The sequence below is a fragment of the Lampetra planeri genome, chromosome 20 (genome assembly GCF_965212315.1).
Source record: "Lampetra planeri chromosome 20, kcLamPlan1.2.h2, whole genome shotgun sequence".
Lineage (NCBI taxonomy): Eukaryota > Metazoa > Chordata > Hyperoartia > Petromyzontiformes > Petromyzontidae > Lampetra > Lampetra planeri.
In genome coordinates this window covers 10388286-10413407 of record NC_136126.1, presented here as the reverse complement: position 1 = coordinate 10413407, position 25122 = coordinate 10388286, and the positions used below count along the sequence as shown (strand labels likewise).

Here is a 25122-nt window from a genome sequence, read left to right as displayed (position 1 = left end):
CATTTTGTGCAGCAATTTCGCCCATACCTATACGGACGGAAATTTGAGGTGCAAACTGACCATACAGCACTGCAAGACTCGTTATGTATGAACCAACTCTCTGGTCAAATGGCCAGGTAGATTGACAGGCTGAAAGAATAATTCTCCTATGAGGTGGGACCATAGGAAGGGGTTGCATCACACCAATGTTGATGCTTTATCCGTTTATCGCGTCTGCCAGAGGCAGGTACTTGTGCATGTGTACTGTAGTGCTCGAACCAACACGACAACTTCTTGTCTTTCCTCGTTACTTTATTTCGCGTATTTCGCTCAACATTCCTTCATCCAACATCGCTCAATGTTCCTCCCGCTCACACCGATCCACAATTCTCCTCCGCGCTCTCCACTCGCTCGCCGCGTTCCGCCGGCCTCACTCGCTCCCCATCACTCCTCCGTCGACTCTCCTCTCCGCTCTCTCCGCCACTGTTAGGCTGCTCTTTATCAACTCCGCCGTCCCACTCCGTCGTAACTACATCAGCTTCTCTTCCCACACTCCATTCGCTTCCTACTGGCTTCGTCGTCTCACTGTTACTCTACACTTCTCCACTGCTACCCTACACTTCTCCACTGCTACCCTATCCTGGTACTCACTCTGCTGCTCCGACTCTCCATCCTCTGTCTCCTCCCCGGCGCAAACTCCCATCTCCTCCAAAAACCCCTGACTTTATCCCCGAACCAATTAATTCCCAATTAATCAGGGGCATTCCCCACGACGCCACTCGCCCCCAGCCCCCGCTGCCACGTGGTATGTTTTTCCAGACACTGTGGCGCCTTTCTCCGACAACAACCCCTTTCGGCCAATCAGCGCCCTGCACCCTTAATTACTCCCTGCCACCTGCTACCATCCTCAGACATCATGCCACCTCATTTGGGACAATAACGACCAGCCAATCAGCGTCCTATGTCCTCATTTGCTCTCACTGTACGCCGCGTGCGCGTACACCGACCCCAGCGCGTGACGCGTATCTCAAGCACTACACATGTGCTCAGGGGTCACCCAGGTGTAAACCACTCTCACTTGACACGGAGTGCCTCACAGCACCTGTGCACATATGGGAAGGCAAGCCGGAGGCTCCCCTGGCCGATTGGGATTTGGGACTGAGTCAAGAGGAGTGGCAGCGATTGCAATGAGAGGATGAGACACTGGAACCCATTCGCGCCATTGCTAAATCTAGCCCAGAACAAGACCAGCCTCCAACAGCTTCGACATTCGTAGATTATGAAGGGCTGTTGATCCATTGGGAGATCAACACACAGTCCTACTGTGTCGTCGTGCCGACCTCCATTCGCAAAAAGTTAGTTGCGAAGGTGCATGGCCGCTGCCTTCTGCATTTGGGGGAGCTGAAAACACTCTCCACTTTTAAAACTCATTATTTTTGGCCGAGCATGATGGCGCATGAACGGCCTCATGTGTAAATGTTTGCGGCAGAAGCCGCCAGCACACCCAATCGAAATGCCCCTACAATCAATCGAGGTTTCGTGGGTTAATGAGTTGGTGGCCTTTAATATATTGGAACCCCTACCTCACACTGGCAAATGTTACACATATCTGCTACTAGGGGTTGATTATTTCACGCGATGACCGGTGGCGTGCCCCTAGCGGAACAAACTGCTCAGTCTATACCAGAAGCTTTCGTTGCATAGATTTTTATGGATAAAGGGGCCCCTGAAAAACTTATAGCAGACCAGGGTAAAAAAAGTCCTCAAAACTGATACAGGAAATGTGCGACATTCTAGGCACTAAGACAGTAATGCACTTCCCCATATCACCCACAAACCGAAAAATTGGTAGAATGACTAAATCGCACCATCACATCCATGCTGTGCCAGGTGGTCAATGACACTCAGATGAACTAACACATAGGCGGGGTCCTGGCGGCATACCGGTTGGCCCCCTATGTGTCGACAGCATACTCTCCATTCTATTTAATGTATGGTAGGGAGCCGGACCCTCCCATCGAGCACCAGCTTTTTGACCTCCCAGTTAGGGCTGCAAAATGGCCTATAATGGTACGACGGGTCATGCAGCAGTGGGAGACGGCGAGGGAAGTGGGACAAGCTGCAGTGGCTTCCGCCCATTCCGCGAATGAACGGGCAAGGAAAAAGGAAGTGACTACACTGCCCACAGGTCTTCTTAGGAGCGTCACCCAAACTGCACTGTCCGTGGCAGGGTCCTGTAAAGGTGGTAGAGATTCTTAGGCCTCAATGTGCATGTGTCCAATTGGGATGTCGGCGATGGTATGTATATGCCGCCTATCTAAAGCCTGACTGGTCGAAGCCTACCACAGATACGCCACTAGACTCAGAAGAGCACCTACGACACTCACCAAAAACTGGGTTATCATAAACACCTACCCCTTCACCCCTTCACTCACCTTCATCATCACTGCCGAGGTCAGGGAAGCCTTTTGCCGTGACGAACGAACCTCAAGAAGGTTGACTTCCCCAGGACCGCCCGTGACCAGCAACTGACCGAGCCGTGGCTACATGGCCCGGTTACCTGGGAATGGGCCCGGGCGATGCTCCCATGGTGTATGCAAGACCATGGAACCGTGGATGAAAATGGCATTGTCGTTCCTTCGCTGTCGTCGGTTGTTCGCTTGTTATGGTTAGAAGGTCCGGTTGAACCTTGTGTGTACCGTCTTGTCTTATGGTGAATCGTTTATTGCCATCTTAAACTATATTCTTTACACATGCACCCCACACCTACACACAAAGTGACAGGACTCCGGTTGAGTTCAAAATTGCTTGTTTATTGACCAACAAACTTTTTTCCCCTTTCATCTCTCCCTACTCCCCTGTCGGGATTACCCTGAATCCCGTGGATTTCCCAGGGGTTGTGTTGAGTCGAGGATGACTTTTTTTTCAGGGTGGGGCGGAGGGGGGGTGATGTAGTTGCTAATCCTTATGTGATCCGGGGGTAGAAATACTCACGGGATCCCAGGGTGACTGCAGGAATTAATATTCTTTGGGTCTTTCGGTCAAGCCACGTAGATAGAAACAATAATAAAAATAACAATATTACGACGTTTCGATTGCAACACAAGCAATCGTTATCAAGTGAAAAAAGAGGGGGAAAGCTGCTGAGGCAGGCTGTTTATAAAGGTTTAGAGATGGGCGGGGCAGCTAATGTTAATGTAGGAGAGGGCTCCGACACCGGCAGTCGGTCTACACCAATCAAAGAGCTGTTTACAAAGGTTTAGAGATGCTTGTAAATGTAAGCTCGGAGAGAGCTAGGAAAGAGCCATCGCCACATGGAGGTGGTTACAGTTAAGACGATGTCACGAGGGAAAGGAAAGAGAAGGCGGGGCGAGAGGTAACGCCCATGGAGAGGGAGGGGACATCACCGGATGAGGCGGGGCGATTGGGGAGCTTGCTGGACGGGTTCGGAGTGGAAAGTAGGCCTCGGCAAGGTAAGGTAATTTACCCTTTTTACCGGGTAAAAGTAAAGGGTAAAGGAGTCGACATGCCAAGGGGTAAGGTAAAGGGCACAGGGTAAAGGTAGCTCGGAAGAATTACCCGGTAGGGTAAATGTAGCGCGCAGTATTACCCGGTAAATACGGTACCTTGTTTACCGCTAAAAACTCCGTGGCGCAGTCCGTGGCCTCCATTTAATAAGTAATATTAAAACAAACTTGATTAAAAACACGCTTTTATGAAATGTACGAGTAATGGCAGAACTCCACGACTTCAGGAAGGGGCCTCGAAGCTTGCCATAACATAAGGGACCGTGGCCAATTACAGTCAACGTCAGTTTAGTGTGGACAATTAGACCCAAGCCGAAACATAACATATAAAAAATTATGTTAAAAAAATATATTTTTTATGATAGAATATATTGTCATCAGTATGACATAAGTATACCAAGTTTGCAGTCGATACCACATTAGGAAGTGGGTTAAAATTTAGTTGCAAGATTTGAGGATACGACAGCGACGACGACAACAACGACAACAACAAGCGTGTAAAGTTGGAATCATCGAGAGTATTATATATGAACTAGCATAAGTATCCGGCGTTGCCCGGGTGAAAAATATATTTCTTAATAACCTTACATATATACACAGATGGGCTGCTACCCCTGCCCCCCCCCCCCCCCCAGCCACGATCTCCTGGGCCGCTGTGCAGTAATATGTACGGCCTATAGTGTGGTGGGCTGTCGAGGCCTAGTACCGTGCAGAGCCTCCGGCCTCGCCTAAATTGCCCACCCGGCTGAGGCTGGGTACAGGGGCCGTTACCCCCCCCCCCCCCCCCGCGCTACAATAATACTGTCTAATCGCTATAATTTTATTATCTACCGACCCTATAATAGTAATTGCACACATTGTGGTGGGGGGGGGGGAGTGAAGACGTGAAACTTTGATGAATTTACCTCAGAGTCGCGTGTTAATGCGTGCGCATATTTTTAACGGGAATTAAAAATGGCGTCCACCCCACAGCGAATGCGTCGCTACCCGTTGCCAGGGGCAACCGCCGTCCAATGAAACTGCGTATGGTCCGGCGACACACAGACAAACAGACACACAGACAGACAGACAGACACACACACAGACAGACAGACGGACAGACAGACAGATTTGCGATTTTATATATATAGATAAAGTGCTCTACCTGGCATTTACCGTTATTAACCTTTTTCATATGTAGTAGTACTCCAGTAATTACCCTGTAATCGGGTAATTTGTATGGGGGAAGGGTAAAAGGTAGGGTAAAGGTAGGGTCGTTGCTTTTTACCTTTTACCTTACCTGCTAAAGGGTAAAAGGTAGGGTAGAGTGATTGTATTGTGGTAAAGTAAAAGGTAGGGTAAAGGTAGGCTCGTTGCTTTTTACCTTTTACCTTACTTTGCCGAGGCCTAGTGGAGAGGATGCGTGTGGCATGAGCTCGCGCGGAAAATAATGAAGAGTGTGTCTTCTTAATCTTCGTCGGGTGGACTCATTACACATGCACATAAGCTCCGGCAATAAATGCAAGCTTGAGCAATACCATATAAGAAAGTCTAGTTTTGCTGGCTGGATATCTGGCTGCCTGGCTGGATTACGAGCGTGCGGGAAAGTGCACGGTGGTTGTGTCACCGTGTACATCTGCGTGATGACGAAAATAAAAGTTTTAAAGGCTGACTAGAGGAGGGAGGGATGGAAGGTCACATCTGTAGGGCGCACGTGCTGCTAGTTTGAAATAAATATCACCGGCCACTCAAGGGGTGAGCTATAGTGAAGCATTATATTGTGAGCTTCATTATCACAGTGCACTAACTAACCACAGTGTCACACTGCTCCTTCAATACGAAGATGATCATGATGAAAGCGAACATCTTTCAATAAATCTATTGTTTTGTAAAAATATAAATATCTGAAATAAGGCGTTGCATGGGAGGGTAGGTCAAACAGAATAAGCGTAATCTTCATATGAAGCTTTCGTGACTGCTTCCTACTCTGGTAATTCATAACAGAGAGAGAGAGAGAGACGAACACAGACACGGAGACACATACACAAAGAGAGAGAGACACACACTTTTATTTGATTTTTTACCTACGTGACTTTACCGAAAAAACCAAAGAGTATGGACCCTTGCAGTCACGAAAACTTTAAGTCTAGAAGAGAGACACACATCGGCGTTGTTTCTGTGTCTCTCGATGTGTCTCTCCTCTGTGTGTCTCTCTCTGTGTCTCTCTGTGTTGTTTGTCTCTGTGTCTCTCTCTCTGTATGTGTCTCTTTCCGAGCTTGCATTTACATACATTTCTCACCTGATGACGGTTGCTTGTGTTGCAAACGTCGTGATATATATTTTATTTTTTCTTTCTACCTGACTTTACCGAAAGAACCAAAGAGAAAATAAGCGTACTTATTTCACAGGGCCTGAAGGTCAATGTCAACATCTCATGAAAATAGGAACCTGCATTGAATCAGTGTAATATTCTGAGCATTATGGAAATTCACAGAAATGTCTCTGGGTCATCGTAAACAGGAAACCCGTGGGCAAATGACTAAGAATGAGAGTGTTGCTTTGTATCGTGCACGATTTATCTTTAGATAATACACGACAAACTGTTTTAAAAGCTATTTTAAAATAGTTTGCCTCAGCAGCAGACCATGTTTTCTCACCTGATGATGGACGCTTGTGTTTCGCCCAAAACGTCGTGATTTTTTTTTATACCTACGTGACTTTAACGAAAAAAACAAAGTATGGATTCCTGCAGTCACGAAAGCTTCAAATCACGACAGTACCTCTTTTCAGAGCACTAAAAATGCACCGTATATTGCTGTACAAGGAACAATATATTTGATAATAGGGTTTTCCCCTTTTTTCTGGCAACAAAACTTATTTTGGTACTGGCAAAGGAGGCCCCAACAATACATTTACTGTATTAAGGGAACTTGTGAAAGGGAGCGCAGTATAGCACAATTTTCCAATGTGGCTCCGCACACAATCCTGTAATTTAGTAGTAACCTCAAGGTTGGGTAGGTGGACCATGCAGAGATGGAGCCTCCATGGGACCTTGCCACCTCGAGTGTTGATTTATTCCAGGTACTGATTTCCTCCCACGTTTCCTGATTTCCCCCTTCACTCAAAAATGAATTCGCTGAACATTACAAAGCAGGACCCTTCTCAAGGAGTCTTGACACATAGATGTTTGCTGCACAATGACCAAAAAGGCCATATTGCATCAGCACAAAGATTACATTTTCTATTCAAGCAGTGTGTGAGTGTTTTGCTAATTGTGTTTGTGAACCATTGCCAACGCAGAATCATCATTAAATGTTTAATTCCAAGGAAGATACTCCTAAAACGTAGTCATGAGATTCAGTGGCACATTCTTGCCATGCATGTCACTGCATTCACTTGTAAAATGAATCATGAACCAAAATATACACACATAGTCTCAAGTCATTCAACTCCGGTCATCTTTATTTAAAAGGTGCATAATTATTCAGGTGCCTTTTTTGAAGAGAGGACACCCATGTAACTATAGTTGTGTACAAACATGTTTAAATCAATTAGACGAGCAAAGCACACGGCCAATTCTTACAACAGATGTCGTAAGACCAATTATACCTACTTTGCAAAAAAAGTTCCATGTAATTCCGTGTATACATTTCCAAACAATGACAACAATTAAAGCTTTACCAACATATAACGTGACTGGCTGTAAGTAGCAACTGGTCTAAAGCCCAGTTTACTGTAACTTTAAACATAACATTAATTCTAAGCAATCATAGCAGAAATAACACAATAAAACATTCTCAATATGACACAATACCAAAAGTGCATTTAGGTATCTGTACATGATTTATTTATATTCACTTACTGTCCTTAACCCACTGTCCACCCCACCCCCACTCAACTATCCCCCACAAAATTAATTTAAAAGTCAAATTTTGTTTTATCGCGTTCAAGTGTTTCATGTGCATTTTGAGTGAAGAGTAAATTTGGGTTATAAATGGTCCATGGTGGGTGAATGTCCAAGGCTTGTGTTGAGAAGTAGGTCCTTATTTTCGGCAGGCTACTGGCAGTTCGCCCTGCGAGGGACAGACAAAGTCGTGTAGTTGGTGCATTGTTGACATCGTTTATTTTCGAGAGCCCTCTCCAAAATCAAACAGTTCCCAGCCACATTGGTGAAACAAACAGGAGTCGTGAGTGCTGGACGGAGTACATTGGAAACGTGAATTTTCTAGAGACAAACAAAATATCCTTGTGAGTAAAAGTGAAACATGAAAATACCAAGTGTATCTTTACTCAGATGAGCAAGCAGCAGGTACTCATAACATCTGCCATATTAGTAAGATAAAGTAATGATGTTCTAACTCCATGCCAAACCAATTCGGTTGTTCTATGGAGATGTTGGTTCCTGTAATGTCAGAATGCATCTGCTGCCTCCTTAGCACTGCGAAGTGAAATGCGCGACTACCAATGCTATCGTGGGCATGGCGCCACTTTTAACTTGTAAGATAATACAAGCCACAATGTGGTGTCGTGGTATAAAGAGATTTGTACTCCTGATAATTGTTTTTTTTTTACCCTTTTATCTGGCAACAAAACTGACACCTTTTTTGTTTGTTTTGTTGCCAGATAAAAGGGTAAAAAAAAACAATTATCATAATTTTTTACTGGCAAATGATGTTCCAATTGTGTAGATACTTGTACTCATGTCTGGGTCTGCACGACATTTTCGTGGCGCTATTGGTGACCATTAACTCATTGCAACTTGTTGTGAAACGGGCGTAAGCACAGGTGGCTGTCTGCATGCATGTTCAGGTGCCTCAATGGTGTGCCCAAGTGCTCGGACGTGGTCATCGTGACCTGACTAAACCACCCCAGCCTCCCTGTGTTTGTCCTTCCTTAAACGCGCGACCTTCCAGCCGCCACTGCCGGAGCTTGTCACGTGCGTCAGTGGAGGCACAGCGAACTTGTTTTGACATCATTTATCCGTTAAGGGCATTTGATTTTTCTTTGTTAGAGCAGCACTCAAAGAGAACCAGACTACAAAAGCTACGACTGCACAAACGTACAACGTGGCAGCCTGCTGTGTACAGTGTTTCATTCGGTTTGAACTGCTTCCTCCAGCATGTACCTAAAAACCACACCTGTGTATGTATATATGAACATGCGTTGTTAAAAGGGTTACTTTTCAAAGGAATAAAAAATGTTGTTACCGAAGACTCAGGGTTTAAGAGACCTCTTTGAAATGTTATTGTATTTATATAAGGTGTGTAAAGTCACGGATAACCCCACAGATAATAGGATCCGTGATATTGTTCCCCCATATCGCAGATAAGATAAGTTATCTTGTAATAAAATAATTGTCCCAGCTCTAATGCTTGAGCCTCATGGTCATCAAAATATATATATTTTTTGCCTGATATAAAATTTTAAACGAAGTTATGTTCTTACCTTTTACAGCATTGTTATCCACATGTTAGGAGTAATAGGAAGAAATAGGACCGCGGATAATAGGAGTTGTTGTGGACCCTACAGCTGCCGCGGATAAATAGGAGTCACAGGGTTATGGAAAAGAGGCGTTGTCCTGTAACCGACTATATTTAAATTCTAATCGACTACGTTTTAGTGGTTAATTATTCACTTCTTCTTTACTTGGTTGTTAACTATTTCTGCATTTTCATGCATAGCGCACTGACAACGATTGCTTAAGGGCGCTTTATAAAATAAAATAATTATGATTATTAACAGACGTGATAATTTTTTCTAACTATTAAAAAAAAAATCTTATTTGATTAGTCGCACAATTGAACTAATAAATGGTCGCGTAATGAATAAGGTAAATAATCAGATAACCCAGCCTCACTTAAGAGTCATGGATTAACGTGAGCTATTTTGGCCAAACTGAGGCTATTTGGAAACTTATGGTTCAGTGAAAACGCCCTGGACTTAAACAGCCAAACTCAGGCAACTCAAATCTGGTGTGCATTGCTGAGTTGTTTAACTTTGCACGTTTCTCACTGGGTTTGAGCTATCAGCAGGCAGATACGTGTAATCCAATTCACCAGGCACATGTGACATTTTAGACTAACCAGAAATTGACATCACAGGTCTTTATTCTGTTCATAACCTTTGATGGGGCTAAACTACACAATTGCTGGGCTGTACATTTGAGTAGTAATGTGTACATATACATGTACAGCCGTTTTGTAATCATCTGTTGGATGAAGACCTCCCTACGCCATGCGCGTTGTTGGGGTGTTATGGTACATACTTTACCTGCTGGTCAGTGTGGGCTGAAGGTGAGGATCATAGATATGGGAAGATAGAAGTACAGTACCGACGATGGACTTCAAGGCCCTGCCGTCTCCTGCCCACAACGTGGCTAAGTAGACCCTATGTCAACCTCTGCGTGCCATTGTGATTACCCATCCAAGCGCTATGCAGGATAATGCCTGCTTAGCTTCTGATATTTGACAATACAGAGTGAATTTCGCCATTTGTAGTCACATACCCCAGCTATAATGGCAGGTGGCACAGCCATCGACTCATAACCGAAGGGCTCATGTTACAATTCCAGTCTGGAATCGACTCAACCTAATATCCCCGAGGTGGCAAATCAAATGTACAACTGTGGTTATCGAGATAGTGATCACGGCCATGGGCACGTGTATTTTTAAATCCTTTATATTAAGTTTGCGTGCTTGCTTGCTTGCTTGCGTGCTTGCTTGCTTGCTTAGGACCGTGCAAATCTTTCGGTCGTTTTTTAACCCACTTCCCGTGATCCAATCGAGCTGACATTTTCCACACAGACTCATTGTGCCAGACAATTATTGTTCGTGAAATAAAATTCCCAAAATTTTACACTTTTTAGGCAAAAAAAAATTATTTTACATATATTCAAATAGAACGCATTCATAGCTTTGGCTGAACGTCAGAGTGTAAGAACCCAGAGCGTAACCACTCCACAGGCCGTGGCGGAGTAGCGCAGTTGGTAGCGCCCTCGCTTCCCATGCCAAAGGTCGTGGGATCGATCCCCGCGTCCTCCACAGGCGAATATATTTTTTAATCCTTTATATTAAGTTCGCTGCCACGCATATAAAGGATTTATAGTGAAAAACGTTGTTTTTACGGGTTATACGTATTAAATCCTTTATATTAAGTTAACTTGCTTGCTTGCGTGCTTGCGTGCTTGCTTGCTTACGACCGTGCAAATCTTTCGGTCGTTTTTTAACCCACTTCCCGTGATCCAATCGAGCTGACATTTTGCACACAGACTCGTTGTGCGTGACAATTAATTGTCGTGAAAATTTTTTTCCAAAATTTTACACTGTTTAGGGAATTTTTTTAAAATATTTATTTACCAATTGCTTAATGGTGGCAGACATCTCAAGCCAGAGGACGAGAGGACTCTAGCCGCCACGCATATAAAGGATTTATAGTGAAAAACTTTGTTTTTACGGGTTAATTTTTTCCATGTTTGGCTCAGGGCAATCATTGGATGCGAGTGCTTCCCACCCCCAGTGCTCGAGATACTGTCTTGTTTGACACGCGTGTAGGGATGCTGAGAAGCGAGCCCTAATTAATGAAGAACTTCACGCAATCATTCGCGGCATAACGAGCCACAGCTGGTGTTGTGGCTTGGTAAGCAGGGCGTGGCTCGCTCTGATTGGCCGAGTGGAGCAGCCAATCAAATCGAATGGCTGGAACAGCCATCTGATTGGTCATCTTTTTGAAGCAGAGGCGGGCCCGGGATTTTCAAAGGGGTCAACGATCGATGGAGAAGTTGGGGAAGTGAGGGCCGGGAAAAATAAAGGGGCACCTGACAGTTATTTGGGGCCCTCTCCAATACAAGTCTACGCAGCGAATCAATAAAAGGGACCTACACCTGTATTGTAGCGTTTGCTTTCTGGAATGTCGAGTGTTCTTACCTTGTATGCACTGCAAACCATCGGAAGGAGTGCCTCCATTGCCTTGTTCTGGATATCCTCCGTGTGAGCCTACATAGGAGAATGGTTCACAACGATCATAGGGACAAGACAAGGAGATCCAATATCACTGAACACCTTTGGAAATGGTGATTGATTGCATCCAAGACAATGGTACAGGAATATCGATACATGGTGAACATATACATAAATTAAGATTAACAGACGATTGAGATTTGCTAGAGGAAAAATGTCCAGTGTTGCAAGAAAGTGTTCATACATTGAATAATTCAGCAAAAAATGCAGGACTGAGGATCAATGTGGAAAAGACTAACACCATGGTGTTTGGAAGCCAACATTCAGAATGAAATTATGATAGGAAACCAAAAGATAGAGAATGTACAAAAATGTGTCTACTTGGGAAGCATATTGACCTGGGACAATGACTTTACGAAATACATAAGCGCTAGGATCGCAAAGGCAAGATGAGTCACAACAGGATTTAACAACATACACAGGAACAAGCGAATTAGCTACAAAACCAAGCTGAGAATCTTAAAAATATGCGGTTTCAGCACATCTTTGTATGCCTGCGAAACTTGGACACTTTAAAATCCTGTGACAGGGACAAAATACTGGCATTTGAAATGTACCGCTTTAGGAGGATACTGCATCTTAGTTGGGCACAAACAGTGACACACGTAGGAGTAAGAGAAAGGTTGAACGTAACAGAGGACTTGATGCAAGTGGCAGTAAGTAGGAAAACGAGCTAGTTTGGGCCACGCACATGTAGGATGGATAACAACAGGAAAATAAAAACTGTAATGATGGGAATAATGGAGGGAAGTAGAAAACGTAGAAGGCCCTGTAGAAAATGGCTGGACGACATCAGAGATTGGTGCCAGAGAGATGTGGCATCGCCTCAGCGTGTTGGCACAGGATAGAGGGACGTGGAAACAAGTGACACAAATTGCAGTGGACACCTGCGGGTTTTCTGCCCATGGAGTTTGATGATGATGAGCCTACATGATAGAATGCACGTCCTGTTTATTCCAGCTCTAGTCAAGATCAACTGTCGTTCGATGGAGAGATTAAGAAACTGGTTCGGGACTGCCAACGGAAATGAGCGTTTCACCTGAAAGCTCAGTGATGCAGGAAGACACTTTAACATTGAGTTTAAGGAACAGTCTTGAGTACGTATTTTAAAATCTGCAGTTCCACTTTTCCAGTCAACCCAATAAGTATGCACCTTCCACCTTTGCCACGGAAGTAACCCAAAGTTAGATACTGTCGTAGAATTACTTGTGTCTGTTAAATGTGTAGTGACGTTAATGCTGTCACTATAGTGTTAAATTGTCATGGATAGACTGTCCCCCACCACGAGAATGTGGAATTTCCACCACCAGCTTAGAGTTATCAACAGAACTGAGCACACCGCTTTGCTAATTTCATCAAGGATCCCTTTTGACTATTTTCTTGTGATTATAATGCAATAGAGTTCACTCAGAGTTTAGCAAAATCAAGTTCAATGAAAAGATCTGTTTATATTTAAAATAGTTTGTGTATTCCTTCATGTCTGGGTTAAGACCATAAAAAGCATTCAACACTTGAGAACCTAATTTATTCTAGATTTGAAGTTTTCGTGACTGCAAGGATCCATACTCTTTGGTTCTTTCGGTAAAGTCACGTAGGCGAAAAAATAATACAAATAATAAATAATAAAAAAGAAGGGGAAACATATTTTTATTAAATTTCTTATTTTATTGTATTATTTTTTCACCTACGTGACTTTACAAAAAAAAAGAGTATGGAACCTAATTTATCCATGAGTGACTGCTAAGCTTCAAGCTCAGGATCTCAACATTGCAGGCTCCGTGCTCTAATACGGCGATTATGAGACCCCTGACTCACTCGGTCAACTCTAACTGGCGAAGTGATAAAACAGCCCCAGTTTTATGAAATGCAATCTTAGCAAGTAACCCATTTTTACAGAAGCTGTACAAAACGGCCCATTAACAGAGCCTTTCCTACACGAAAGAAGAGGGATATTACTGTGTACAGTAATACACGATTGCTGATCGTTCACTGAATCAGAACTCCTGGTTTGATGAAATGTTGTATGTTGAACTTCTTTCACACCGTACGTAGCCAACTGTGCTAATCGGAGGTGCGGGGGATGGACAACAAACTAAGCACAAAAAGCTATTTTAAACAACTGAGTTTTCAATCTTAGATTTTAAAGCACATAAGGTCCAGTGGCTTCTTAATATCGGAAGGAAGAACATTCCAGACGGCCGCAGAAGCGCATCCAAAAGCACGTGATGCAGTGACCGTCTTTGTAAACGGATGTCAATGCATGCCTGGCAGAAAGAACTCCTGCTAACGGCCCTGCCTTCGTCATGAACCCACTTGCTTATGTCTACGATTGTTTCTGATATCCTTAAAGCCCAGCTACTAGAAAGAAAAAAGTTTCAAAACAACATGATTCAAGAAACAGGGAAACATGTTGCCCCGAGTGGTTCTGCCTTTTATTTTCAGAAAGATGATCAAGAGACATTTCCCTTTTGTCAATCAGAAGAGACTCTGAGTCATCGATCACGTGACTTTGCAGCTTAAAAACTTTTCCCGAACGATGTTTCTTGACAATATTTGAGGAAATACGTTTCTGTTAATTAGTTTCTAGCATGCTTCATTGCCATTACGTGCCACTTGCAGCTGCACAAACCTCCAACTGCGGCCATGTGTGGCAACTAGTAATGATGATGGTGGAGTTGGCCCGATGGTTGAATGGCTCATAATCGCCCATGTTCGAGCACTGAGTCAGTATGGATGAGTTCCTGAGTTGAAATATCGGTTAAGCCACCTGTGATTAAACCTGCGTATTCATTCTCAAGTGTCACGAGTTGATGGTCTCTCTCCCGGTTATTAGTGACTACAGAGCAAAACATAGAATTTCAACTATTTCATAAACATTTATATAAATCAGCTCAAGCTTCCTGTAATTCACTTGCCTACTGTGTGGCCACCCCCACTGCAAATCCATCCGCTCTCCCCACCGCCCCCTCTGAAAACCGATGCCGCTCCTCTGTGCAGCAACGTTGAGGCCCTGAGGCAGCCTCTCCCCCCACTCCTCCTCACCTTTCCTGACCCTTTTCTCCCGTTTCTCCATTCATGTTCCTTCCCTTTCCTCTTATTTCACATTGCAACTCTTCTCCTCTCTTGTCTGTCCCATTCAATTTTCTTTTTCCCATTCATTGTATCCTTGACTCCACTCCCCCTACCCGTGGTGTGCCACGGGTACAAAGTTGCGAGCCGTTATGATCGTTTCTCATTCATGGTCTGAAAACTACAAATTACAGTTGGACTGTCATGCAGTGGACGCTATTCTTAGGAGGTTACCCTGTAGGCGTCCACTGGCCCGTGGGTCGAGAGGCCTCTTAAAGTGACATCATAAGTACCATTGGAACCTCATTTGCCAGTAGCAAAATATGATAATTGTTTTTTTACCCTTTTATCTAGCAACAAAATTGACACCTTTCTTTTACAAGGAGTCATGTTTGCATTAACCACAATACCTGCAGTCAGAATGCAAACAAAAAACACAACTCTGATAATGTATGCACTGTCCTTGAAGTTGATTGGTCCACACCCGAGACAGCTTTCCTTATAACCTTTTTGTGTCATCTGGTCCAACACCATGTGAGACTAGGTTCTAAGGAAAGCTGTCTCGGGTGTGGACCAATCAACTTCAAGGACAGTGTATACATTATCAGAGTTATGTTTTTTGTTTGCATTCCGACTGCAGGTATTGTGGTCAATGCAAACATGACTCCTTGTAAAACAGGTGTCAGTTTTTTTGCCAGATAAAAGGGTAAAAAACCAATTATGACATCATAAGTAGTTATTCACATCGCCTACCGGAACGCTATCCACTGGCATGTTGTGATGTTGCACTTCTCGCCATGTGAAACCCAACCGTGAATTTCTTTGTCTCACGACGGTACTAATTTAATGTGATTTGGATCTAAGTTCAAAGGAACCTGATGATTATGGTGTTGATGGCAATTATAATGACGATGATGGCAAGTATGCAATAAGCACTCACCCCATTGAAGACGATCCAGGGGACGTATTTATGAGGAGGGTTGAGGGCGTCTGTGAGCTGGGCGTTGCTGTGCATCAGCTGGTTGCCCAGAGTGCCATTAGCACACGTCTCAACCTGTTGCCAGTTCAGCGTTGGGGCCAACAAGGCCGCACACTAAGAGAGAGACACACACGGAGATGGCTTTTACAAATGTAAAAGAAAGTAATGGATCTACAGATGTTTTTTTTTATGCAACAAGACACGAGCCCGACATATCACGCCGAAAAGTACAATTATGTGTATACCTCTTCTTGGTTCTTTCGGCAAAGTCACGTAGAATGGAAATAATAAAATAATAAAAATAAAACATAATTAAATAATTCTCACGACGTTTCGGCCAAAACGCAAGCAGCCGTCCTCAGGCGAAGAACAGGTCTGTCGAGAAGACAGAGTCTGAATGAAACACTCCAGGCTTGGAGCGTCTATTTAAGCTGGGTTGGAGGGAGAAGAGAGCCCAGCTTAAATAGACGCTCCAAGCCTGGAGTGTTTCATTCAGACTCTGTCTTCTCGACAGACCTGTTCTTCACCTGAGGACGGCTGCTTGTGTTGTGGCCGAAACGTCGTGATAATTATTTTATTATGTTTTCTTTTTATTATTTTATTATTTCCATTCTACGTGACTTTACCGAAAGAACCAAGAAGATAAATCCCTGCAGTCACAAAAGCTTTAAATCGAAATTTATGTGTATACCGTATACAGTATTTGAAAGTTGATGACAAGTGGTGGAGACCAAATGTGAACATGATATTAACATCAGATATAAATGTTGTAATAAATTGGCAGTAACACTTAAAACACCGTTTCAATCAAGTGGGAAGACGGAAGAGAGCAATGGGGTCCAGAGTTAAAACTTCTGTGCAGCAAGTCATCTGCAAGGAGACGCAAGTTGACTGGTGAGCGAAAGATTAAGTAGCATCAGCAGGTTGACAGATGGGTACAAAGGGCAATCACCAAATTACGACTGGTACAAAAGGCAAAGGGAGGTAACAGCAACTGTGAGATACAGTGAGGCAATGGAGAGCGACGGGGCTGTATCATCAGTGAGGTTAAAAAGCTATTATTTGGATTCTACCAATAGGGTTTCATATTTCCTTGTGTCTCCATTACAAGCGGTCACCACCATGGCTCGGCTGAGAGTGGAGTGCATCAGGCTTTCTAGTGCCTCACCTGGGATGCAGCTGAGACGGGGTCTTCTGCTGCCTCCATGCAGTAGATGATGGGCACATGATCGGCATTGTTCGGCAAGTAGTGGATCAGGCAAGCCTGCACAGTGCACCACACGTTATATAATAACAGGATCTCAGAATATTGGGATGCACAACTGCTTTTGCAAAAATAAATCGAGCCCCCCCCCCCCATTAAACACTAAAGTGTGTTTCTCTTTTCATGCTATGGAAATGTAATTTGCATGCATAAAAGTTATATAATACAACTTTTGTATACCCTGGATGAGACGCGTCACATTAAGTGAGAAACCGAATTTAGATGAGTTTTTTTTCGCTGCACTGTAGTTGGTAATTTGACAGAGACTATAAAACGACACAATTTAAGAACCTGATTCAATGACTGCCCAAATATGAACCCAGGATCACTAAACGTGCCGGCTCAGTGCTATGAGACAGATATTATCACCCCCACGTTTGTATTCCAAGTATAGATTGACATTCTTCATTGATTTACCACTTGATTTATGTGCGTGCACCATGTGCAATCAAAGTGCAAAGTTTACAATCCAAATCGTTCAAATAAGTGATTAAGCGTGTAGTGTAGCCACACTTATTTTGGCTCAAAGTCAGCATTTCTACAAACTTGGAACTTTGCGAGTCCTCACGCCATGGCAGGTGCCTACTGATTTTTTTTAATTCATCCTCTTTCATTTCCGCGTGACTTCTCTGAAAACCAACCCTTAGTAGTACTGTGTGGCTCAGACTAATTTTGTGAAACCACCTTGCGTGCTTTTTTGGAACACGGCCAACTTTGGGGTGACGCCATTGTTTTGAGGGTACAAAACCAACATCAAATATTTCCCCGAGTTTCTTGTGATAACCATACAAGGAATACATTATTATTGTTAACCCGTCCGTGTTCCAGCGATGCAGCCCACGCACACAATTTGCACGACTTGAAATTCCGCGGTCTTTTGCGTCATAAGAGCCGGTTTGCCGGTCTTCTGCCGCTGCACATGAAGTCTGCTCAATCGTTGGCGTTGTAGCCCCACGGGGTGTGGTGGCTGTTGGTGTCGCCAACGCGGATCGGTTTGGCGGCGGTAGCGGTGGGCACGGTCATTCTACGCACGGGCCTTTACGGCTATGTAGCGGGGTGAGTTGTCGGGCACGACCTCGTACCGAGTCCTGCAGGTCGGTCTTCGTGTACGGTGTGAGGACGGGGACTTCCAGACGCGAGGGTCTGACCCGTTTCTGTTCGAGCGAGGCCGTTATTGATCCGGATGATGGGTTTCTTTCAGCGCCAGGACGTCGGAGTCTCTTTTAAACCCTGGGACCTTGGCGATTCAATCTCATTTAGCGCCAGAGATGCCCTCGGTGTTCAGCCGCGTTATTCGCAGCGACGGGCGGACATTCAGATTTCTTTGGCCTTGGGAAGAAGGGGCCGTTTGTACGATTGCTCACCACACCGGGATACCTTTGCCGGGCATTCGGCTGCTGATTTAATGAAATTCGTTTTGCTTTCACATGTAGAAGGGAATATAATATTGTTGCTGTTTAATGTCGTGGTGATGACGATGCGGTTGTACGAGATATAATAAGAAATACCTCCAATGAATGAAGGTGTGCGGGTTGGAGATTTCAAATGTAACCTCTCTGGATAGCGGGAACTAATAAATTAAGAAATGACTCAACGCGCAAATAAAACAATGAATTAACGAATCGGGTGTGTATTCATGCACGCACTCACCTGCAGCAGATTCCCAATGCATTCTTGGGGGCCGTGCTGACACGTGAACACCCACTGATCCCCGTCGTGTTTCTCCTGCAAACAGTGAAGACAAATTTGCATGAGCTACTGAACCCTATGACGGAGTTCGTCGTTACCCCAAGTCCCCCCTTTAAATGCAGGCGTTACTGGGATCCCTCTCGCATGTTAACACATTAAAAGTCAAGTGTCGGCAAACCCAAATAAACAATGGGCGATGCTCATCTCCAGTCATGGACCTGTGCCAGTGGTGGGAATTCCACATTCCTATAGCAGGAGTTTATCAAGGGAACTCACTATTAGCTTCCCACAAGGCAGAAGTCATGATTATAAATCAACTAAACGTGTCTCCCTGATAAAAAATTAGCAGCGGGGACTTTGCGTATAATTTGGTGAGCAAGTGCTGCGGATTCCTCATTTCATATGGCAAGGAATGGTTTATCCGTCGGACAACCACGATTGATTTCCCAAAGGGACGGTGGGACCTGAACACACTTACTTATGATTGTGAGTCGAGCGCTTTGCCACAGTACTGCCTGGCCAGAGGTATGTGCGCACACACACAAGCATACGCACAAATGTGTCTCTATATATTTATCGGTGAGTGTCTGCACCATATCATAGGCACGTTTTTAGTGGGCACTTGTGCACATGGGTGCAATCAGACCAAGATATTTGCATGAATCTCAGAGAACAATACAGCACAACTGGGAACACCTACGGCCATGCATTATGTTGGCGATGCTGTTGCTGTTCCATTGGCAGTGGTGTGCAAGCATGAATAACAAAATAACTCAACTATACAACTGTAAACAATTTTTTGTATTTTACCAGGTAAGGCTAACTGAGCTATGTAGCTCTTTTTCAGAAGCGACATGGCCACAAATAAGAGCTCAACGAAGTGGCTTGTCATGTAGAAATGTTTAGGAGCTAACTACTCTAAATGTACGTTGATTCTAAATGTGAAGGGGAAAAAATCGGAGGACCCGGAGAATAATCGACGCGATTACGGGGAAAGAGACACGCAAACTCCAAATATACAGCAGGCGTCGGGGTCTGGATCGAACCCACGACCTCCTCCATATCAGGCGAGGGAGTAAAAATCTCGCCACCATCAATAGAAAATATACATCATAGGCTCAGGAAATGGCTCTTCTTCATAGCACATTGAAAAATATTGTTACATGTTCTGAATGCGGGCCATTGCCCAAAACGTCACCTATTATATACTTTAAAATTGTACTTTTGAAGCCACGGTGTTATTGACGAATGTGTTGAGTTTTTTTTCAGTCATTTACCGTATCAATGACGAAGCAAAACCTGAACCGATACTGCCACGAACCGATACTTGCCGTTTGTATCACTACCTACAAAATCATGATTGTAACGGAGATATGGGGCCGTCCATAAATGACGTCACGCGATTTTGGACGATTTTTAACCGCCCCCCCTCGTCATACAGCGTCACAAAAAGTCTGACCCCCCCCCTCAAATATGACGTCACGAAGCTTTGCCCCCCCCCCCCCAAAAAAAAAACATTTCCATTTTGAAAATAAAACATGTTTCAAATCGCTTTAAACTATTGTCATTGTAGTCCGTATTTAATGTGGCGCTGCACTCTGATGTTGTAGGAGAAAACGTTTATTAAAAAGTATATTTAATTAAGTAGAACGTGTTGTCTATATTTATTTAAAATTGCGCATTTTGATGTGACGTCACATTTCTCACCCCCCCCCCCCTCGTCACACATCGTCACAAATGTCTGACCCCCCCCCTAGGTGCGTGACGTCATTTATGGACGGCCCCTAACGTGCGTGTCTGTGCGGTGTGCGCGCGCGCGCGTGTTTCTCTCATACCTGGGCATTGCCGTACGGCACCAGGGTGACGTTCATGATGTCCCCCAGGAGGAGCCACGTGCCGTAGAGCTGCCCCGTGGTGAACGCGCGACACCCGGGACACAGGGACTCCGCGTACAGCTCAAGTCTCACCGCCTCCGCACCGCCGCATGCACGGCCATCCTGTCGCAGGGCAACAGCCACCAACAAAGAGAGAGATTCCTCCCCGCCCCCCCCCCGGGTATGGCCTTGAACAGACTGTTGGGGGCAGGTGCTGTTTTTAGCGAGCACCTATGGCGCGCGAGGAGGTGGTGTGGGCAGTAGTCACCAAGCCCGGCCGACTTTGTCCCCCACCCCCCCACACTGCAATGCTGATGTTTACAAAGCACACCAGGTGCTGTACTCATTTAAGGCTGCGTCGACCTAGGAGAAGGCCGCCCCGCCCAGGACCGGCTCAAATATTCGCCACCGTTATTGGCCCCGAGCGGCAATCCAACACGATCACCGTCGTCGTCGTCATTAGCATCAATAGCATCACCAACACGAGCAGTGACACACCCACGTATGTTCTGTCCCAGGTCGCCATGACCGCCACCATCAACCACCATGTCCTCATTAACTACATCGTCATCAGCATCAGCCTCATCGGCATCAACATGAATGCACTCGTAAATACAGTAAAGGTAAAAGCGCAGCCGTCGAATTGCTTGCTCACGCCGCTGCCGGCAGATGGGCCCGCACACCAGGGAGTTCTCTGGGGTGTTCAGTCTCCTCTTTCTTCCACACCGTTGGAAGAGGTGGGCTTAACCCGCAGTTTACCCCATAACACAGGACCTGCCCATTGACGGTGGATAACCCACCGATTTTGCTGGGTGGACAGAGGCGGGCGTGTGGATTTCAGAACCAAACTCATAACCGCTCATAAGTAGCGGCGCCTATACAAGGTAAATTCTAAAAAAAGAGACCGTTTAATGTAACTCACACCTGCTTAATAGTGTATATACTACTAATAATAGAGGAATACATTGACCCGGCAAAGCATTGCTGAGTAAAGATTCGAATACAAAGGAACCGCTGTGTCGAATGTTTTGTCAGACTTTGTTTAGTATGGTTTTACATGTGGTCAGCATCTGGAATTCCCAGAGACAACCAACAGAAATAGCAGGTCAGAAGCCTACTTGCTCTACTGCCTCATATAGCCACCTTTCTATTTAGATAACGCACGCAACATCATCAGGAGACTCACGGCCCCATCTCTGCGTGATCCACCAACCTTGCTTCCTCGTCACTGGATTAGAGACAGGCGCTACCACGGTTGGGAATTTAAGGCCGACCAAGCAACATCGTTAAGTTAAAGACGTTGATTAAACCATGACATGATGAACATTATGAACATTTGTAATCATTAGTTTTTCTGACCAATTAATGAGTATCAGTGACCAGGCTGAGACAGAGTGGCTCAGAGCCTATTTTGTGTTGGGAGCCTGGAGATTGTATTCAAGACTTTTCAGGTGCTGCATCGATAACTTATTTTTTTTTACCGGGTAAGGCCCACTGAGCTACGTAGCTATTTCTCAAAAGCGACCTGGCCACAAAATTATAGTTCAACGAAGTGGCTTATCAAGTGTAAATCTGTAGCAGCCAAATACTAAACGCGGGTTTATTCTAAATGTGGAGGGAAACAATGGAGGACGCGGAGAAAAATCAACGCTACCATGGGGCGAGAGAAACGCAAATTCCAAATACACAACTGGCGTCAGGGTCGGGATTGAACCCACGACTTCCTGCATACCAGGCGAGGTCGTGGACATCTCGCCACCGCGGGACCCCCACTCTGATACCACAAACATGAGCATCCGTCACCCGAGCCACCTATCCCCCTCAATGTAGCGGTGTACCGTACTCAAAGTTACTGCAATACCTAGGAGGGGTCCGCGTACCCCAGGGGGTATTATGACAATTCAGTTACCGTGATCCATCACCCCTGATTAATCCAGGCTTTCAGCTGCCCCCGATTAAACCAGGGTATTTGTGTGTGAAGGTCTCAGCCTGGGTCATCGGTGACTTGCTCCAAGACCCATCGGCTTAAGAAGAGACATGGGCGCAAGTGTTGTGGTTATCTAGAACGACTCCCTAAACGTTTAGAGACATCACAAGAGACACCCACACACGTTTGGCTACAAAAATCGTGGCATTTTTGATGCCGTGTGTTTTGTTTCTCCCTTCATTCAACAAGGTGACAAAACTCTGACCAGATTACGCTTTAAATACACAGCATTGCACGAGCAGCAGGCTCAGTACTGAGTCTGTCAACTTCTTATTTCGCATGGCTGATGTTGCTGCAGAGCTACAACTACAATCTCACATTCAGGTCAAGTCAGATAACCGCGTGAGGAGTCGCGGAGTGTATCGTCATCGCTGTGATGTCTCCTTTGTATTTGTGGATCGGGGATTGCGTCTTTATACGTTGTGCGGTCTGTTCTGGATGACCACAGTCGCACACTGAATAGTTTTTTACTGAGTCATTAGCCAATATTCACTTATATTTACTATGAATATGGTACAGCAGTTCAGTTTAACATGGCTTGTATGCCAAAAAGTCAAGCATTCCCTTGCTGGTCTCTCATTCGGAAGCTGTAATTTCGTTACATCCTACGAGCTTACACTGCACGAGTTTCACACAGAAAACCAAAGTGAAACAAATGTTAAACAGAGTGTGTCAGTACTTGTGTAAAGACTGTCAGTAAGTCTCGAGGTGGAGCCAGGGTGTCAGCGAGGCTGGATGCAAACCCAAGGGTGCCAGCCAGTCTGGAGGGTCTTGGTTGGGAAATTCCCCAGAGTGTCCAAAAGAGACAGCTGGAAAAATTCCCCCGGAGAATCCACGAGGATAAAAGCAGGGCAAGATGGGATGTTCGGGGACTGCGGAGAGGGACTTGGGCCATCGTCGCTGTCTTCACGTCGTCGCTGTCTTAAAGTCAGCGCGGTCTGCTCGGTCATACGATCTCTACGTCGGCATGATCTCGTGACGACGGGGCCCTAAGCTACGTTGCGTGAAATAAAAGAAACCTCGAAAGTTCGAGTCCGGAGCCATGACAACTTGTGTCAGGAGTGGGGTGAATGCATGCAAGTGTGGCAAGGGTAATTCGCGATCGCATTCGCGAATAACAGATCACCATGCATCCGTAACCCAACCAAAAGCCACATGGGAACCATTCTCTGAGTAGGAAACCCCCACGTAGTTGAGAAAACCGGAATCTCAGGTGTAGCGAGTTGGTCGTCTCAGCCCGGTCACATGTGGCTGCCCACACACACACACGCCTATCACATTGTACATCGGCTCTGTCACTTCTATTCTATTGATGCTTGCTGACTACAGTACGAAGTGGCAAGGGATAAGGGATGGGGGTCAGGCGGTGACCAGGGTGGAGGAGAGCGAGGTGGCGGTTGCGGCGGTGGAGGCATCAACGGCGTGAGGTGGTGCTGGTGGGGGTAGCGGGAGAGAGAAGGGAAAAGGCGGAGTAGAGAAAAGAGGAGCTGAGGGCAATGCGAAAAGAGGACAGAGAGGGGAGAGAGTAGCATGTGGAGATGGCGTTTGATGCCTTCACAGTATCTTGAGCGACAAGGGATTTGCTGTTGTTGTTGTTGTTACGGATTACACATCCGACAATGAACACCCATGTGATCGGGCACGTGGAGCACGGTATTTTATATATACATACAATCATGAGACAACACAAAGCAAAAGAGATACCTTGCGATAAGGAGAGGCGTCACAGGGTTTTGCTTTCGGATAACCATGCGCATTGTTTGCCAGCAGAAGTCCCACCACTAGACCGACAAGCACTCCCCATGAAATCATCCTGAGCTTCAAACTTTGTCGCTGGTCTAAAAAAAATGCGAAAGTTTTATATTCAGCTGCCAACTTTACTTTTGCTAGTTTTACAACAACAACAACAAAAGATCGGTGCTTCTTCAACCACGGATTTTCAGCCACTGAGTTGCTGCTGCCGCCGCTGCCGGTTTATATACAGGTGGGCCAAATGACGTAGCAGAGGGGGAAAGATCGTGGCGAATGATTCACATCGCATTGTCAATGCTTTTTGCGTTACGTAATGCGTCCAACGGAATGCCAGGGCACAAAGGGCAAGCCAGTCTTGGTAATGAGCTTCAGTGCTTGATGCCAGCCAACAAAAGCGTTGGGCATGAACTGTCTGACGGAAGAAAAAACAAAACGCTTTGACATTTGTAAAGTTATACCACGCGTCGAAAATGTGAATAAAAAATATCTTCAAGGAAAAGTTGTAAAAATAATTGTCAAATCAAGTGTTCGTCAAAGTCAGATGTTGAAGCCCCCCCCCCACCCCTTACTCAAATGAACACCAATATTATGATTATTGTTTTTCTCTGAGTGCGCTGATTTAAGCAGCACAGCCTCACCGAGTCCTGCCAAGTTTTCGGAACAGGGTGCGACGCTGCCACGTGGACATTTGCAGATAGTTTCCTTTTAGCATTGGGATGTTTGGTATAAAGTCAACATTACCAAGACAGGGCCCATTCTGTCCACATAACAAAAGTAGTACTTATTTAATCAACCCCAGCGGGATTGTGGGTAGAATTAACCCCCATTCTGGATTTGAACTCACAACCTTCTGATTGTGCCACAGAACATGCATTCCCGTTTGCAGTACAGAACATGCAACTACATACATATCGTATGTACATGTTTATCTTTGCATGTCCTTTGTACAATTGCATTTCTGGTGGTTGCGCACGCCTACGATCCAGCACTGTGGAGGCCAGGGATGGT

General features: G+C 45.2%; 1 protein-coding gene across 1 annotated transcript; it reads right to left on the bottom strand.

The window, feature by feature from the left end:
- Positions 1 to 6926: 6926 nt before the first annotated feature.
- LOC144724428 (gamma-interferon-inducible lysosomal thiol reductase-like) lies at positions 6927 to 24309 on the bottom strand. The gene is made up of 7 exons (XM_078603543.1): positions 24067 to 24309; positions 20337 to 20498; positions 18463 to 18537; positions 16717 to 16812; positions 15510 to 15662; positions 11408 to 11476; positions 6927 to 7558 (listed from the first exon to the last, which is right to left on the bottom strand). The coding sequence occupies exons 1-7, from the start codon at positions 24172 to 24174 to the stop codon at positions 7529 to 7531; spliced, it is 693 nt and encodes a 230-aa protein (XP_078459669.1). The 5' UTR covers positions 24175 to 24309; the 3' UTR covers positions 6927 to 7528.
- Positions 24310 to 25122: the final 813 nt, after the last annotated feature.